Consider the following 17,733-nt stretch of genomic DNA (forward strand, 5'->3'; position numbering starts at 1 on the left):
ACACAAGACTACAACAAGACAAGAAGATGCGACATCGTGGCTCCACACGCTAAAACTTTAAACTGAAAGGAAATGCACGGCTGAGAAAGTAATGGGTTATTGTTCCGGCGAAACACCTCAGATCATTGAGTCACAGGATATCTATATATAGATATTCATTTATTTTAGCAAGTGCATTTAAAGTGGTTAAAAGAAACTGTCTGTTCATAAAGAAAAGAGAGTTTGGAAGTTTTTATATTTGTTCTAAGATGTTATTATGTATTTGCAGCTAAAGTGCAAGTTGTTCATGTGACCCTAAACTGTTGGCTAGTTTCAGCTTCAGAGTCACTGATGCGGATCAAAACGAACTGCGGCTAAACTGAACCTGCTTTAAGAAAAGAAATTACTGGGCATGAGCTATGTTCATGTCAACATCTGAAACACAGGCAAAATCCATTAAACAAATCAGCTGACCAACAATAAATCTATGGAAATTGAGACATTAATATATTAAAGATAAATCAGTAAAAAACAATCATGAAACAGGTTTATAAGGCAAACATTCAGCATTCAGTCAAAACTCCAACACTTAGATGTCACGGACCCTCAGGGGTCCGTGAGCAGCTATTATTATTATTATTATTATTATTATTATTATTATTATTATTATTATTATTATTATTATTATTATTATTATTACTACTACTATTTGGGGTCTGTGTCGTCTTCTGTTCTGTCCACGTTTGTATGTAGAGTGCGTGTGTCTGCTTCTCTCTCTCTCCCCCCGTCCTCGGGGCTGTTGACGGAAGCGCGCGTCGTGGGAGAGGCGTGTCCGGGCGACTGTCGTCATCGGGAGTCCCTCTTCGCTGTTGCCGTGGCCCACCTGCAGCTGATTACCTGACCAGCTGGTGGTAATCATCCCTCCCGGCTAGGAAGAGGTATTTAACCTGGACTCGCGGCGACAGTCGACGTGGGATTATTACTCCTGACCGGTATAGTCTGTGCGAGACGTGCGCTCTTGGTAGTCGGCTAGCGTGTGTGGCTAATTGTGGATTGTCCTTCTTCCTCCAGGAAAGTCGAGCGAAGAAACGAGTTGGGGAGCACACACACTAAGGGGGCTACAGCACGGGACGCACTGGGAGCAAGTGATGAGCACCATTGGCAAATTGCATCTCTGAGTTAATTGTTGGACTGACCCGTCTATTCACTGTAAATAAAGTGCACTGTGGCATCAAATTCTTTGCTCTGTTAAACAGCACCTGGGAAATAGCTTTTAAAAAGTGAAATTTTCTCATTTGCTAATAATTCTGTCCTCCTCTGTCTCTAACGGTGAGTCTTTATCCTTTTTTTTTTTTTAATGATGACCTTCTACACAGAGCTACTCTGTAAGGCGTATGTCCTTGAGATCACTTCCCACACGTTACCGTGCTTCGTGAAAACGTGTGCTGTTGCGGTGACTGTAACTCTGCATGAGACTAAAATTTACTGCATGAAAGTTTACATGTTATCTTCAAGTGTATATTTTTTCTGCTCTGTGTGTCTTCACATCACTAATTAGACATTCTGTATTTTTACACTCAGTTGAAATATGAGTAACAACATGCAGGTCCACTTTTTATAAAGAAAAAAGCTACCTGCCAACTTAATTCGCAGTCCATATGGACCTAACAGAAGTGTTTGTAATGCTCACGTTGGACAATGTGTAAAGGCCACTGATCATACAGATTTCCTTCCTTTTGTTTAACCCACAGAGACACCAAGAGGAGGAAGGGAGGAAACAGTTTCTGAGTGTGGACATAACATTAAACAGACAATTAAAAATTGAAAAATAAAATACAATCGTTAGTATGAAATATCTCTCATTTTTTGCCTCAATATAACTGCAAATAATTTGCAGGTTGATGATGAAAATCCTAAAACTATTCTTTCAGCTGTGAGCTACTGATGCTAAACAGGCTCAGGATTACTTACACACCAAATAACAGACAGGTAACCTAATTAGCATCTTTATAATTCACTTCGTCGAGGCTTCGTCTCTGATTTGCTGTATTATCAGACTAAAGTACTTTTCTAGATAAACAAAAGTACTAAATAAAACCACTAAAACACTATACCAACAATACCTGACAAGAAACACCAGCATGGTCTTACATGACAATTATTACTAGGCTGAGAACTGAAAACTTCATGAATGTAAATATAAACATATGTATTTGTGTGTCATTTTTTCAAATTTTGAAAAGCCTCCATACCTTCATCATGAATAAACAGAGACCTCATGTGGTCTTTTTGTGTAATTTCACATGAAAATCTGTTGTCGTCTAAGTGAACACAATATGGGATTTTAATTGTGGTTATTCGTATTTGAAGAGTATTCGGCTGCAAAAACAGTTTAACCAGTCATTCAAAATTATTGTATAAAAAGGTTTAATGTTTAAAAAAAGTTATAAAAAATAGTACAAAGAATTTACATTAAAAAAGCAAATCACAATACATTAATATGATTCTGGGTTTGTGTTTCAAATCTTAACATCACACTGTAAAAGTGAAAAAGCAGAGAAATTTCAAAACAAGTCAACTTTAAACTCTCACTTCAATCACATTCAGTTCACTTTTGAAAAACACAAAAATTCTTCCTGAGTTAAAAAAAACATGTGAGCTGCCAATCAGAGGCCTTCTTCTCTTCAATCAAGCGCATAACCCACTACACTACAGATGCACACAAAACTTGGTCTCTGCAAATTAAGTACATCCAGAAAGTAAACTGAAAATACATAGAAATTATTCACATGATACAGTCCTGATCAAGTGATCAGACCTCTGGTAACAAAACAGTTATACTGTTTTGTTGTTTTTTTATACCTTCACCCTAAAGAAATTTTGTTCAAACAATCGAGGTATTAAAGGTTTTACAGAATTGCTACACCGCTAACATCTAGTGTTTGAAATCATTTGAGCACGTTTTCAAAGATCAAGTGAATCATTAGTGTTGTACAAATTAATACTGGCACTAATTTGTTTTCAAAGACAAAGAGGGCGAGGACACTGATTACTGAAGGAAATGGAAGTGAAAACAGACACTTTAGTTACTGTAAATTCAGTTTTAACTGATTAAGCCAGTTAAAAAAAGAGTTCAGAACATGCTAGCTGTCCATTTAAACATGTGTGCCGTCCAGAAAAGCCGGACATCTAGCTGCAAACCCTGCTCCAAAAAACAAGTCAATGCTCTTAAAACGTAAGTCTTTGTGCAAGTGAAGGTGAAAGGCTTGGATCGTGGTTTGGTTGGTTTCTCTCAGGTCTCCGCTTTTTAAGCCTGTTTTCACTTTGGTTGACTGAAGGTGTTTCATGCCTTAACATACAACAAAAACAGTGAATCATGACTCTGTTAATACTGCAAAGCAAAGTATTCTGGACAGATTAACAGCTTAGACAGCACAACGGAATATGTATCAGAGATTGTTTGATGTGCAGTAAACATCAGATTACGAATAAATGAGAGAAAAAAGAAGCTCTAGAGGTAACTTAGAGGTCAAATGTCTCAGCATATCAGAGAGTGAAAAAGAATGAAGTAACTTTCCAAATGTGAGATGACCGGATGATAAAGATGGAATTACTTCTGATTGTGGTTTCAAGTGTTTTAATCGTCTCCCTGTGTGACAGACTGAAAGATTCAAGAACAGTTAAAGCTGCACAAACTTTGATCAGATGAATGAAAGAGAGAAAGTGCAACACAGATGATGTTTAAGACGAGTACCTGCTCTGAGTTTTCTTTCTGAGCTGGAGAAAGATGAGTGGAGCTAAAAAGCCACAGGCAACCAACAACACAGAGGCAACCATGACTGAAATCCTGAGAACTTTGAGACAAACGGGAAAGGAGAAAAAAAAATTAATCTGAACACCTAGAAAGTAACAATACACTGAATCTGTAAGAAGTACAAACATTAACATACCTAAATTTCTTTGATTAGATCCTGATGTCTCATTTAACCCTGGAAAAAGAAACACAAACATTAGATTAGAGTAATGATTCATTCATAAATAAATGACTTTGAAAGAGTTCTCACCATCATCATCATCATCATCATCATCAGGAATCGTCACCATCACCTCTCTGTGAGGAGCAGAGAGCACTCGTGCTGCACATCCCACCTGTGTGCTGTGTTTACATGAACCTGAGAGCACAGCTGTAGTGGTGACAGTGAATGTAGCGTTGGTGTTGGACACACTGACAGTGTTGTACTGTGAGAAGCTGAGGTCTTGTTGTGAGACACTGAGTGTTACAGTGGGAGCAGGTCGACCAGTGGCTGAACAGGAAACAACCCACTCTTCAGCAGAGTTTGACTCTCTGACATCAACAGCAGGTTCATGCAGCTCTGTGAAGGATCAGGAGATATCATCAACATGTAATTACAAACACACCAGCTGCTCACACATTTATTTCCAGTAAATGTTGACATAAATGCCTGAAGCATTTGTTGTTGGTTAAAGAAGATAAAGTTCTTACCATAGACTTGGAGGCAGGGTTTCCCTGTCAGGGAGCCTTCAGGATAAGTGTTAAACAGACAGTGATAGCAGCCTTCATCCTGCTCCGTCACATTCCTGATGACTATGGAGCAGTTCTGTAGTCCAGTGTATTTAAACTCAACTTTATTTGTAAAGCCATCATTCACTCTCTGACCATAGTACTTGCTGTAGGTGGCAACATTTGTCTCCACATCATGTGAGATTTTCTGCCATGTGACCTGAAGGACGTCTTTAGTCTCCAAGAGCTGACAGCTGAATTCAGCATCTTCTCCCACTGCTGCCAGCACAGTCTGCTGTGTTTGGATCACTGCTGTTAGAGCTGTAGGAGATACAGTTTGAGAAGTCAAGAACTTTCAGAAAAGTAAACTGTCATTATCATGTCACTCTTATTAAGGCCTGTCATTGTCCTAAAGGAATTTTTCATACCTTTTTTTAAATTCAAATTTCAAATTCACATTCGTTTTTTTTCTACCACTATTGTGTGCATAAATGTTTAACTATTGTGAAATGTCCATCTTTCTTAGAGGTCAAAGGTCCAAACTGTGATTTTTATTATTTATTTCAAGTATATCATAATACATTTGTGTGAGTTTATTAGCAATAAAAATCTTTTTCAAAGGCAGTAACTTTTATGATGATAACAGAAATATAAAGCAATAAAAAGAAACAAAGAAAGTTCTGTGGGCGATGTCCATAATAACGTCTATGGACAAAGGTATCACATCGTAACGTGACGTGATAGCTTTGTACCTTAAAAGCTGCTGGTAGCTGCGTCTGCTTTTAAAATGACAAGCAGCAGAAGTATTTGAAGAATCTCAAACTGTAGGCTGAGCAAAATCAGGAACAGCGTTACTTCATTTAGACAACCTTCATCTTGCTGAACGTAACCTTTCTCTTTTCTTTTGTTTGATACAATAATGAGTGAAAAATAAATTAGGTTATTTACACTCTGCGCCGTTGAAGTCACGTCATGCAAAATCAACTTTTCCTGTAGCCCCTTTCAAATTTAAAACGCTGTAAAAGAAACACTTCGTTTCTTAACAAGGCGTTTATTTGAAATTTGACGAACTCGTGTAATATCACACTCAACGCTTACCCACTGAAAAGCGGTTCCACAATTCAAATTATACGAAAAAAAGAGTGTAACACGTCCGTGTGGTCTAGGGTGACCAACCGTCCCCACGCCTAATGATGTTTAAAAGATCCCAAAGCGCAAGTGCATCTTTTCAGACGAACTGCAAAAGAATTTCCCTCGTACCGACCCAGTACTGGTATTTTTTCTTATGTAGATGAGGCATTATTTCTGTACCATTATTTAATTCCAGAGGCTTTTAAGTTATTTTTTGCAATTGTTGACTTATATGACATATTTTATTCCATAATTCATTAACCGCACAGAGAAGGCATCGTTTAAATATGTTATAAATATGTTTCTAAGCAAGTTCTTCATGACTGAGCCAAGTGTCCTCTTTTTTTGGAAATAAAATAAGATCACCCTATGGTCACATACATAGACGTAGGTATTCTGGAATAAAAGTTTCTTCTTACCTTTGTCAAAGACTCCAAAAATAAAAACGGCAGTGACATAATGTGTAATTCTAAGCTGTGGCATTGTTGCTCCATGCTGCACCGCCAGAAGTACCGCCAAAGCTGGACAGTATAGTTGCGAAAGAAACCGCTACTACTTCCGGGTAAATTGTTGTAATAATTTCTGTAATGTATGTAAAGAAGCAATAATGCCTGATGATAAAACACATATTTCATGATTATAAGGACATAGTAACAGAATTTGTCAGTAACTGATGGTTACTTATTACTTAAAAGTGCAATAACATACATCGCAGTTGCCTTTATGATCCCCGTATGATAATAGTACAGTCCAGAATCATATTATCTTTTACTACATTTCATGTGGTTTAAAAAAAAGCATTTCTGTCACTAAGAGAAAAGAAATGTTAGAATTTTCTCTAAAGTCATGTTTTCAGATGGGATATTAAGCTATAGGACATTTGTTGTGAGAGGTCTCTCTGTGGAAAGCTGTTATATTCTCATCTATTTACAACTAAATTGCAGGTTGTTTGTATAGATCCCAAAGTCTTTCAGCTGCTGAACACAGATGTTCATCAAAACCAGCTGCACATCGTAGTGTAAAGTTACCAGATAAACTGAAACTCTTTGAAAAGAAATTAATATTGAATACACGATATTCTCATGTGAGTCAAGAATAATATTCAAATGAAACATACTATAAATATATATTTATTCTACTGTTTCACAAATCCTTTGTTTTGTTATCTTTCTACAGTTACACGCATAATTCCTTTTAAAATATGGCATTCCCCTTTAGAGAGAGGTGCCAAACATTCATAATGAATAAATATACATATATATTTAATGATTCCAAAATAAATCAATAAATCACACACTTAAATAAATCAACACTGAGCAGCACGGTGGTTAGCACTGTTGCCGCACAGCAAGAAGGTCCTGAGTGCAATTCCACCATCAGGCCGGGGTCTTTGTTATCCCTGTGTTTGCGTGGGTTCCCTCCGGCTTCCTCCCACCGTTCAAAGACATGCAACTTGTGGGGATAGGTTAATTGGATAATCCAAATTGCCACTAGGTGTGAATGTGCAAATGGTTGTCTGTCTCCGTGTCTTGGCCCTACGACAGACTGGCAACCTGTCCAGGGTGTGCCCCGCCTCTTGACCTATGACAGCTGGGATAGGCTCCAGCCCCCCCCCCCCCTCCCACTACCCTGAAAAGGATAAGCAGAAGCGGATGGATGGATATATTTAATGATTACAAAATAAATCAATAAATCACACACTTAAATAAATCAACACTGTCGCCCATTTTTTACAATTTAAAGTAACATGATGGGCCAAAACAAAACAAAAACAATTATATGCAGTATGTGTATTTTTTACATATTTGATTACTTCTCTAACCTAGAACACTAAAAAGAACAACAACATGAAAATATGCACAGTGAAAACAAACAGACATATTTTTCATATTTACAGTATGTTACATAATTACAGACACGGTACAGTTGTGTAAAAAATTCATTATGGTAAACAGAAAGTTAATTAAGCCCCAGTACGATGATTTCTTTTGGTGTAGTCCTTTGTTTTTCTTCAGGATTGAACTTCTTTGTTGTTACCGTTGTTGTGGAAGTTTTCCATTAAATAAAGCCTGCAGACAAGTGGTGAGCGGTAGCTAACATTCTTTAATCAAAACAAAGAACAGAAAACTAAGCTTGGTGGAGAGACGGTCAGCAGAGTCTCTCAGGCTACGTCCACACTAGCCTGGATAGATTTGAAAAAGGCGTTTTCATCACACTAGCGTTTTCAGTCGTTTCACAGAGTTGTGCGTCCACATTGAAACAGCCGAAAACGCTTATGTTCCAGCACTGCGCATGTCAAAATTGAGAGCCATCAAAACAACTGCTGTATAATGCACTCCACTATCTTTGTTTAATTGGTCACATGACTGCATCACATGACTAAAATGCGTCTTTCGTGTTAGAAAGTCTGCGTTTTCAGGAGAGTTTTCAAGTCTCAGTGTGGACACGAGGCCAAAACGGAGAAATACGATGCATTTTCAAACCAAAACGCGTGGACTAAGCCTAAGAGACAAAAGACTCTTCCTGTGGAGTGGTCTGCTTCCCCCCAACATCCTTACCAGGCCCCCACCATCTGTCGAACTGCATGAATGTGAAACATGCTAAGGTCCAGTGGCACTAAGGCAGTATAGGATTAATTAATGTGACTAATACATAAATAAAAGAAGTTCTTATACACCATCTTGTGGGATACTTTCTGTCATTCAAATCTTTGTTTCAGTTTTCATCAAAAATGAGTCTTCTTGCGGGTGCTGATGACAACACTTGGTTATGATTTTGTTGAGTTCGCTCAGGAGTCTCTTGTCTGACTTCCCTGCACTCTTGTGTATCAGTCCTTAAAATGAGAGCAAACAAAAAAGTTAAATTTTTTAAATATTACTGTATGATTGAGAATAAAGTTACAGCAAAGTGTGAGAACATTTAAAAGATTGAAAGTGAAATGTAACAACAGAGGCTGAAATTTCCAGTTGTACATTCACAGGATGAAGAATCACTTACTCATCAGTGTCTCTGTTTGCAGTTTCAGGTGTTTCATTCAACTGAATCGCCATGTGTGAAAGACTGAAAAATGTAAGAAATTTATTAGATTTATTATTACTAATACACTCACACAAATGCATTATGATATACTTGAAATAAATAATAAAAACCATAGTTTGGACCCTTGACCTCTAAGAAAAATGGACAGTTCACAATAGTTCTGAAAGTTCTTGACTTCGCAAACTTTATCTCCTACAGCTCTAACAGCAGTGATCCAAACACAGCAGACTGTGCTGGCAGCAGTGGGAGAAGATGCTGAATTGAGCCGTCAGCTCTTGGAGACTAAAGACGTCCTTCAGGTCACATGGCAGAAAATCTCACATGATGTGGAGACAAACGTTGCCGCGTACAATAAGTACTTTTGCCAAAAAGTGTGTACTGACTTTGCAGATAAGATTGAGTTTAAATACACTGGACTGCAGAACTGCTCCATAGTCATCAGGAATGTAACAGAGCAGGATGAAGGATGCTATTGTCTGTTTAACACTTATCCTGAAGGCTCCTTCATTAGTAGAACCTGCCTCCAAGTCTATGGTAAGTTCTTGAAACAAACATAGTGGACATAAATGTGTCAGCAGCTGGTGTGTTTGTAAGAACAGGTTGAAGATATTTGCTGCACAAAAATCTATGCAACATAGACACGGTTTAAGAGGAGTACCTGTTCTGAGATTTCTTTCTAAGCCAGACACAGATGAGAACACCGAGCACCAACACCACAGAGGATGAAGTCACTGAAATCGTGATTCCTTTACGACAAACAGGAGAAAGAAAGTGATAAAAATTTGAACATCTATCAAAACAAAATAGGATCAGGAAAGCTGACTTTAAAACATACAAATGTTAACACACCTAAATTCCTTTGATTAGATCCTGATTTCTTATCAAGATCTGGTAGAAGAAACACAAACATTACAATCACAAAGTAATCATTAATTTATAAATAAATGACTTCAAGAGAGTTTCTCACCATCATCATCATCATCATCATCAGGAATCGTCACCATCACCTCTCTGTGAGGAGCAGAGAGCACTCGTGCTGCACATCCCACCTGTGTGCTGTTGTTACGTGAACCTGAGAGCACAGCTGTAGTGGTGACAGTGAATGTAGCGTTGGTGTTGGACACACTGACAGTGTTGTACTGTGAGAAGCTGAGGTCTTGTTGTGAGACACTGAGTGTTACAGTGGGAGCAGGTCGACCAGTGGCTGAACAGGAAACAACCCACTCTTCAGTAGAGTTTGACTCTCTGACATCAACAACAGGTTCATGCAGCTCTGTGAAGGATCAGGAGATATCATCAACATGTTCTTACAAACACACCAGCTGCTCACACATTTATATCAACTATGTTTGTTTGAGTTCAATTCGATTCAAATTAGGCCTAATTATTCAAGACCTTGCATGTGAGCTGTCAGGATATCAAGATTTTAAATTCAAATCTAGATTTAACAGGGATCCAGTGTAGAAAAGTCAATATAGGAGAAATCTGCTCTCTCTTTCTAGTCTCTGTCAGGACTCTTACTGCGGCATTTTGGATTTGAAGGCTTTTCAGGGAATTTTAGGACATCCTGATAATAATGAATTACAGTAATTCAGCCTAGAAGTAATAAAAGTATGAACTAGTTTTTCAGCGCCATTATGAGAGAGAACATGTCTAATTTTAGAGATATTGTGCAAATGGAAGAAAGCAGTCTTACATATTTGTTTAATATGTGCAATGAAGGACATAGCCTGGTCAAAAATGACTCCAAGGTTCCTCACAGTGTTACTGGAGGCCAAGGGAATGCCATCCAGAGTAAGAATCTGGTTAGATACCATATTTCTAAGAAATTTTAGTGCCAAGTAAAGCACATTTTATCTGAATTTAGAAGCAGGAAGTGAGAGGGCACACAGGTCATTACTTACTTAAGACATCCCGGCAGTTTAACTAAGTGTCAACTGCATAACAGTGAAACTGCATGCCCTAAACCTGTTTCTGTACTGCGATGAGGGTACAGTACTCTTGAAATAAGCCATTCCTCTGCATATGATTAGTTAGCTGTTTTACAACTTCAGTTCTAATCTGTCATCAGAGTCACTTATTGTTGGAAAAGGAAGGTTTAAGTTCTCACCATAGAGTTGGAGGCAGGGTCTACCGATAAAGGCTCCTTCAGGATAAGTGTTAAACAGACAGCGATAGCAGCCTTCATCCTGCTCCGTCAAATTCTTGATGACTATGGAGCAGTTCTGTAGTCCAGTGTGTTTAAACTCAAATTTATCTTTAAAGCCATCATTCACTCTCTGACCAAACTGCTTGCTGTAGGTGGCAACATTTGTCTCCACATTATTTGAAGTTGTCTGCCATGTGACCTGAACGACGTCTTTAGGCTCCAAGAGCTGACAGCTGACTTCAGCATCTTCTCCCACTGCTGCCAGCACAGTCTGCTGTGTTTGGATCACTGCTGTTAGAGCTGTAGGAGATATAGTTTAAGATGTGAGGCACATTCAGTTTTCAATTAGTCCATTTTTTTCAGTTTTCTGTTTAAATTCAACGTCAGTATTTGCAGTAGTCATTAGTCTATGTACCGTCATTAAAGTTTTACTATAAATATGGTTGCTAAATATAGGTTAAGTGCTTCCAACATATATTAAATGTGAATATTTTCAATAGGAATAACTTTGTAAATTTTGTCATAGGCTGCCATTTACACATATGTCATTACTATGCTTAAACACATTAACTCCAGTTCAGTTCTGCTCAGTCATCAGACTGTATTGAATTATGTCAAAAGTCCTCCGCGAGATAAAACATAATTTAATGGCCAATCTGCAGCAAACACATGTAACTGCACATACTGTGAGTGGACGGAAATGCTTCAGGACCTGCCTGAGAATCTCCTGGATTATGAGATTGCCCTTGCATTAAAGTATTCTAATGGTAGTTATTAGTACTTGCACTCATAAACTCCAGAAAATGACGGTATTTTTTAATTTATTTTCAAGAACAAACACGGTATAAAACAGCGGTCACGTTGCCGCACGGTGCAACTCGAGGTTGTTTCGTACTGCTTTGAATGTCGCCCATGTTCCCTTTTGGCTCCGCCCTCCAAACTTTGAAAAGTCGGTGAATGGCGGGCTCACCGTTCAGTTTGGGGAAAGCGGAGCAGCCAGAGGGAGCACTGAGAGCTCAGACTACGCGCGAGGAATTTGAACGCGAGAGCTGCATACCTGCACCCGTGAAAATACTTTGTCGTGGTTACGCTTTCTCTCCCGATGAAACGCTGGACAGAGAGGACTTTTTGTCTCTTCTTAAATTTGCTCGAACATTTTTACAGCGCCATCATAGATACGTAAGCGCGCCTCTGCGTGTACACTATAGAGACCTAAAAACCAACTGCGTGTAAATCTGCCTCCCACTTAAATACTCAGTTAAACCCAAACAGTCCAAATTACCAGTTCACCTTAATGAACATCCTCACGTTTAACAAAGAAGAGGAAGAAGTCAGCATTTTCGGGAAGAATCGCTTATTGGCCCATGCACGTGTGTAACATTGACACCCAGTTTCAGCTCACCTTTGTGAAAGACTGCGAAAATAAGAAGATTAGTAACATAATAACATGTAACTCCAAAGCGCGGCATCATGCCTCCGTACTTTACCGCCAAAACATTCAAACTGATTTGACGTGTAGGCTGGGCAAGTCAAAGCAGTTCCGGGTTAATTGTTCATCACAGCACTTATATAATCACATATAAACTAATAAAGTAGCTAAAAAAAATAAGATAAAATCACACCTGAGTGGTATTATAATGTAATAACAAATAAATTATTCAACAGGCAATGTTCAGTTATCACTTCAACATGCGATATGAAGAGCGAGTCTCCCCTCTTGTGCTGCAGTGGTACAGTCCTCTTTTTATGTAACCACATACCAGCGCACCAAATATCGAAGTCAACTTTTCTGTTACATTGTCCAAGTTTTTTTTCCAGCTTGTTCTGAAACTTCCTGACAGGAAATCACAGCAAAACAAAGATAATAACATTTCAGGTATATAAATTGTGGGTTTATCTTGAGAATCTCAGAGAGGCTGTAGGCTACCCTTTTGTGTAAATTACATAATATTCTCAGCACCACTGAAGACCTTAGAGTGAAAAAAATAGAGCTGAAACTTTTTTTTATCATCACATACAAATAAACAACCAGTATGCAAAAAGTGACACAATATATCAGTAAAGACACAGAAGAAGAAGCATTTAATGAGATATTGTGGAGAAACAAAATATCACATGTGTGTTTGCATTTTCTCCATTTTGCACAGTTGTTGTTGACTTTACAAAGATTTATACATTTAGACAATTCTTCTGGCAACCTCCTTTATCAAATTACAATATTCCTGTGAGGTTAACAGTGTCATGTATTTTCTATCTCCCCTAAAGCTGGGTTTGTGTTTCTTTTCATTTACAAACCAGGAACCTTTTATGCATTATGCAAATATGCTATGCATGATGGCAGCAAATAAAACTTTGCCTTTAAAGATCAGGGACATTTATGTTTCCATAAACTCATGTAATGCTGAATAAATAGATAGTTTACTCCATGAAACATCACATGGTTCTTAACAAGTCAACAAGTTCATTACATACTGCCTGGCATACAACATGTTTAAATTAATTATACGTGTGTGTTACACTGATGACATTATCTCCCACTGGCTATTTTGGTTTTTAGTTGGCTTCTATCACTATATAACATCAGGTCATTGTGATTTAAGAAAACTTGTATTTCTTTATTGCACTATTCCGCAGCCACACAAATCTAAATGAGACTGGAGTTTTCTGCAGGAGATCAGTGGCAGTTCCACAGCCGGTTCTTTCCTTAAGGAAAAATTCACAGCTGGGTTCTTCAAACAGTGTCAATCACCATTGTGTTATTAATAATGTGGCACCAAAAGAAAAACAAAAAACTCAGGAACTTAACAATCATGGCTTCATAGTTAGCTAACTTTCATCAGTTAGTTAAAAAAAATTGTCCAAGTTGGTTGATCCTCCTGTCTAAATCAGTCTGTTACTGGTTTTCTATAAAATCTTCACACGCTCCTCCTAAACACTCAAATTGTGAATTCTTTTTTCAAATTTTTGCTTTATTTGACATTACCAGATGGACAAATATTCCTTCATTAAATACCTGAGAACTATGACTTCATATGTTGTGTTTTTTGCACAGATGCTGTGCACTTTAATTATACTCTGCATTACAAAAAAATGCAAAAAAATAAATAATTAACTCTACAAAGAGAAACCTACTCAAGATATATTTCCAATTGTGACTCGTCAGTGAGCGGTATTCTGATCTGGGCAGGAAGGATTGTCGAGTGCATCCCATTGTGACAGTACTTGTGTCTCAAGCTTCGATGCAGTTTTTTCAGGTTCAACATTGGTCAACGTTCTTTTTCTGAAGAGGCGTTTGTTGTCTGAGATCGCTATTAAATAAATGTCCTCTACCCCTTAAAACAAAGATAAAATATGTTTTCACTCATAATTTTCATCAATACATTAATATTGGATGGTATGTTTTATGAACAAATCAATAGCTTTAAACAGTGGAATGCTGGACACGTGCAATAAATAACTTTGCAAGTACAGAAAAGGATAAAGAGTGACTTACTTGTGAGTGTCTCTGCTTTTAGGTGTCTTACTCATCTCAAGGTCCATTTGTGAGAGCCTGAAAGGTTTATTGACACTTACACAGAGAGCACTCGTGCTGCACATCCCACCTATAATAAATGTACAAAAATGATTTTCAGTTTCCTTTGGTGTCATGTTGTACAATTTATAAAATGTCCCTGATCTAAAAATCACAGATTTTCCTGTAAAAAATAATATAACAAAGAGAACTGTCATTTGAGCCGAAATTTAGCTCTGATTGCAGTTTGAGTCTCACTCAGCCTCCGTCTGGGATTTTAAGGGGTGTATATGTAAAAGCCGTAATGTAAGCAGAGATCCCGCTTATTATTAACACACGACAAAGCCTGGGATCCACTCGGATGTTTAACAAGCAAATAATCTGATAGTGTAATATAGATTTTTTACATTGATGAAAGCAATTTTACAGTACCCAACTCCTGATTGTCCCTATTCCTAAAAGTGGAAAAACACATAAAACATTTACTTTCACTACTGATCACCTACTGATCGGAAGGTTGGTGGTTCGATTCTTGGCTCCTCCAGTCTGCATGTCAAGTATCCTTGGGCAAGATATGAACCCCAAGTTGCTCTGCGATGCGTCCATCGGAGTATGAATGTAGTTAGAGAGCACTAAGTATAGATAAAGTGCTTGTGAGAATGGGTGTGATTGGGCGAATGTGGCATGCTGTATAGAGCGCTTTGAGTACTCCGAGAGAGTAGAATCAGTCTATTTACCATTATTGGCTACAAAGCATGGATCTTCCATTTGTCAGTCAAGTGCACTGTCTGCTACAAATAAACATAAAGGTTTATCTTGATGAATCAAGGTTTTTCATTCTGCTGTAATAATGCTTAAGGAATGCTGAATAATGTAAAGAGGATGTAACCGTCCCCGAAACACTTAAATATAAGTGTTTGCTTTATATGTTTGTGTGATACATTCCTGTTTAAATTAGTTCATTTATTTGTAGGAAAGGGTTAAAAAATTATTGGATAAGATGATAAAAAGGGTAGCAATGATTAAAAACTTGTCTAAAATATGTGATTACAAAATAAGAGTTTGTCAAATGTGTAAAGTGTGTAAGGTTTGTTTGAGGTAGAGTTTGTAATGGTCACATGACCAGAGTTTAGCTGAGAGCACAGTCATTGAGGGTCAGAGCATGGACACAGAGCTACATATGTGGCTAAAGTCACAACAGTAATGTTATTCTGCATGTTGTCTAAGAGGCGCACACAGTAATGGTTTTCATATATATTGTGTATATAATATTGTATGTATGTCTTACACTGGCAGTAAGAGGACATTTTCAGTGATATCCATTATATTGCATTTTTATTTAGCTCAAGACTGTTTATGGACACTAAGATGAGAGACTTTGATACGGTCAGAGATATTTGCGTTGTAAACGTTGTGTTTTCTTCAGTTTTCACAATGCCTGAAGAAAATAAGAGAGAGAGAAAAATAAACTTCCGAAGACATCAGTGTGATGCGTGGCAATTGTTTGTTGAACCCCTGTAGTTACAGAACACAAAGCTGAATGCTAACAGAAAGTGCAACCAGGGTCACCTGCCAATCAAGCATGAATCTGACCACGTTTTTCTATACAACCTGCCTAACACACGTGTGTTACACAGGCTTGTTGAATGAAGCCTTGAATATAATTCAACTACTGAACTCAACTTCTTCATTATATTAATTAAAGTAAAAGGAACTTCTGCTTTTTTAGCAGTCAAGTTCCCTCACCCATGATGTAAAAACTGAAAAAACATTTTCAAGTAACAACAGTAACAAGCTAATATCTAAAAGCTGTCTGCTTTTAGAGCTGATTTTCAACTGACAGAAAGTGTCCTGAATTGTTAAAATAAAATAAAATAAAATAAAATAATGTAGCGGTACACTGTTGATATTGCACAATCAAGAGTTTGCCTGATATTTGCAATTCACACCAGATTAGAAAGGAAATAGAAGCATAAAAGAAACTCCAGAAATAAGTTTAAAAAATTTCACAATGTCACAACTTATCAGAGACTCAAAAGGAATGATTTCACTTTATAGGTGTAAATCAAAGGATGATAAAGAGTGATCATCGCAAACTTTTATCATCTGAATTAGCTGATAAATAAAAGGTACATAAGCAATTTTAAGAGAAGTACTTATCCTGAGATTTCTTTCTAAGCTCGACAGAGATGAGAGCAGCTGATGATCAACAACACAGACAGGGTATGATGACTGAAATCCTGATTCCTTAAAGAAAAAGACAGTCGAGAAGGAAATATTAACCTGAAAACCTATGAAGCAGCAACAGATTGATTGAGTCATTGAATTTTTTAACCAGGCAGTGGTGACAGAGCTCAAGGAAGACTGTTATAGCGGACGCCCTGGACCACTATCTCTGAAACGTGATTCTGTACCCTTCGCTGGTAATAACGTCCGGTCAGAGACGGGGAATGACGTCAGAGTGGAAGAACTTTATTTACCACGAGCCCACATCAAACACACTCTCGTTGGCAAGTAAGGATGTGTGTCTGAAATTAATACAAATAAGAAATAATATAATGTTTAGCATTTCTCACACTTCAGTATTACAGAGAACACCATACCACATTACAAATGAACAGAACCAGAAAAAGAGCTTATCATAACAACATAACAGGATGGCATAAACACAGAATCATAATCAATTTAACCCTGGAGAACCCATGGGGTCAGAGCCGACTCCATTTGTTTTCTAGGGAAACAGGGTCCTCCAGGGTTAAGCCAATTCCCTCATTTATGAGTCAACACCACCCTCTAGTGGACACAATTACTCACTCAAAGGCCGCCAGGTTTACGCAGGCTTTATAAACAAGAACAAACTCGTATGCTAACTTAGTAACTCCATCAGGTAAAATCTTTGTGAACATTAACTCTCGGCAACAACTGAAACAACTTATAAATAAGGAACATCCTGTGGAGCCAGGCGACAACTTACTTACCTACAGCTGCTAACACACAAGGCAATAATAACAGCTGTTTACATTGATACATAACAGCAACAGAAATAAAATACTTTCCCAATGTGACTTACTGCGTCTATGAAGGCACACTTGCACGTGTTGTGCAAAAAACTGATTTTCAATGTTTCTGTGTGTTTTTTATGTGTAATATCGTTACATATGTTGCTAAATAGACTTTGGTGAACAGGTATTACAAAGGGGTTATATACAAAATTAAAGATTTACCTGTTTCTCAAGTATCTTTGTAACTGTGTTATTGTACTTACATTATAATCAATCAGCTCCCTTTTGTCCACTTAAAAATTGGCAAATACCGGAAATCAGTTTTTGGAAGACAATCACGTTTTGGCACAACACCCGCCTTAGTCTGATTCAATCCAAGTCCATAACTTGCCTGCAGGGA

At 37.7% G+C, this 17,733-nt stretch overlaps 2 protein-coding genes across 3 annotated transcripts; both read right to left on the reverse strand.

Annotated features, from left to right (window-relative positions):
- Window positions 1-2,410: 2,410 nt before the first annotated feature.
- Window positions 2,411-6,161, reverse strand: LOC146548062 (nectin 1a-like). Of its 2 annotated transcripts, XM_085266269.1 has the most exons (7): window positions 6,052-6,161; window positions 4,484-4,822; window positions 4,044-4,352; window positions 3,930-3,968; window positions 3,734-3,833; window positions 3,594-3,640; window positions 2,411-3,328 (listed from the first exon to the last, which is right to left on the reverse strand). In XM_085266269.1, exons 1-7 carry the CDS (start codon window positions 6,113-6,115, stop codon window positions 3,135-3,137), a joined length of 1,092 nt encoding a protein of 363 aa, XP_085122395.1. In that variant the 5' UTR covers window positions 6,116-6,161; the 3' UTR covers window positions 2,411-3,134. The 2 variants fall into 2 exon arrangements, with proteins under 2 accessions (XP_085122395.1, XP_085122394.1); XM_085266268.1 differs by lacking the exon at window positions 3,594-3,640.
- Window positions 6,162-7,392: 1,231 nt separating this feature from the next.
- LOC146548063 (nectin-3-like) lies at window positions 7,393-12,303 on the reverse strand. The gene is made up of 7 exons (XM_085266258.1): window positions 12,223-12,303; window positions 10,782-11,120; window positions 9,639-9,944; window positions 9,521-9,559; window positions 9,330-9,417; window positions 8,630-8,692; window positions 7,393-8,465 (listed from the first exon to the last, which is right to left on the reverse strand). Exons 1-7 carry the CDS (start codon window positions 12,290-12,292, stop codon window positions 8,348-8,350), a joined length of 1,023 nt encoding a protein of 340 aa, XP_085122384.1. The 5' UTR covers window positions 12,293-12,303; the 3' UTR covers window positions 7,393-8,347.
- Between the last annotated feature and the right edge of the window lie 5,430 nt (window positions 12,304-17,733).

The sequence above is a fragment of the Mchenga conophoros genome, linkage group LG23 (assembly GCF_057382185.1).
Source record: "Mchenga conophoros isolate Kocher_MC1m ecotype Shallow Benthic linkage group LG23, M_conophoros_male_GT1.1, whole genome shotgun sequence".
Taxonomy (NCBI): Eukaryota; Metazoa; Chordata; class Actinopteri; order Cichliformes; family Cichlidae; genus Mchenga; species Mchenga conophoros.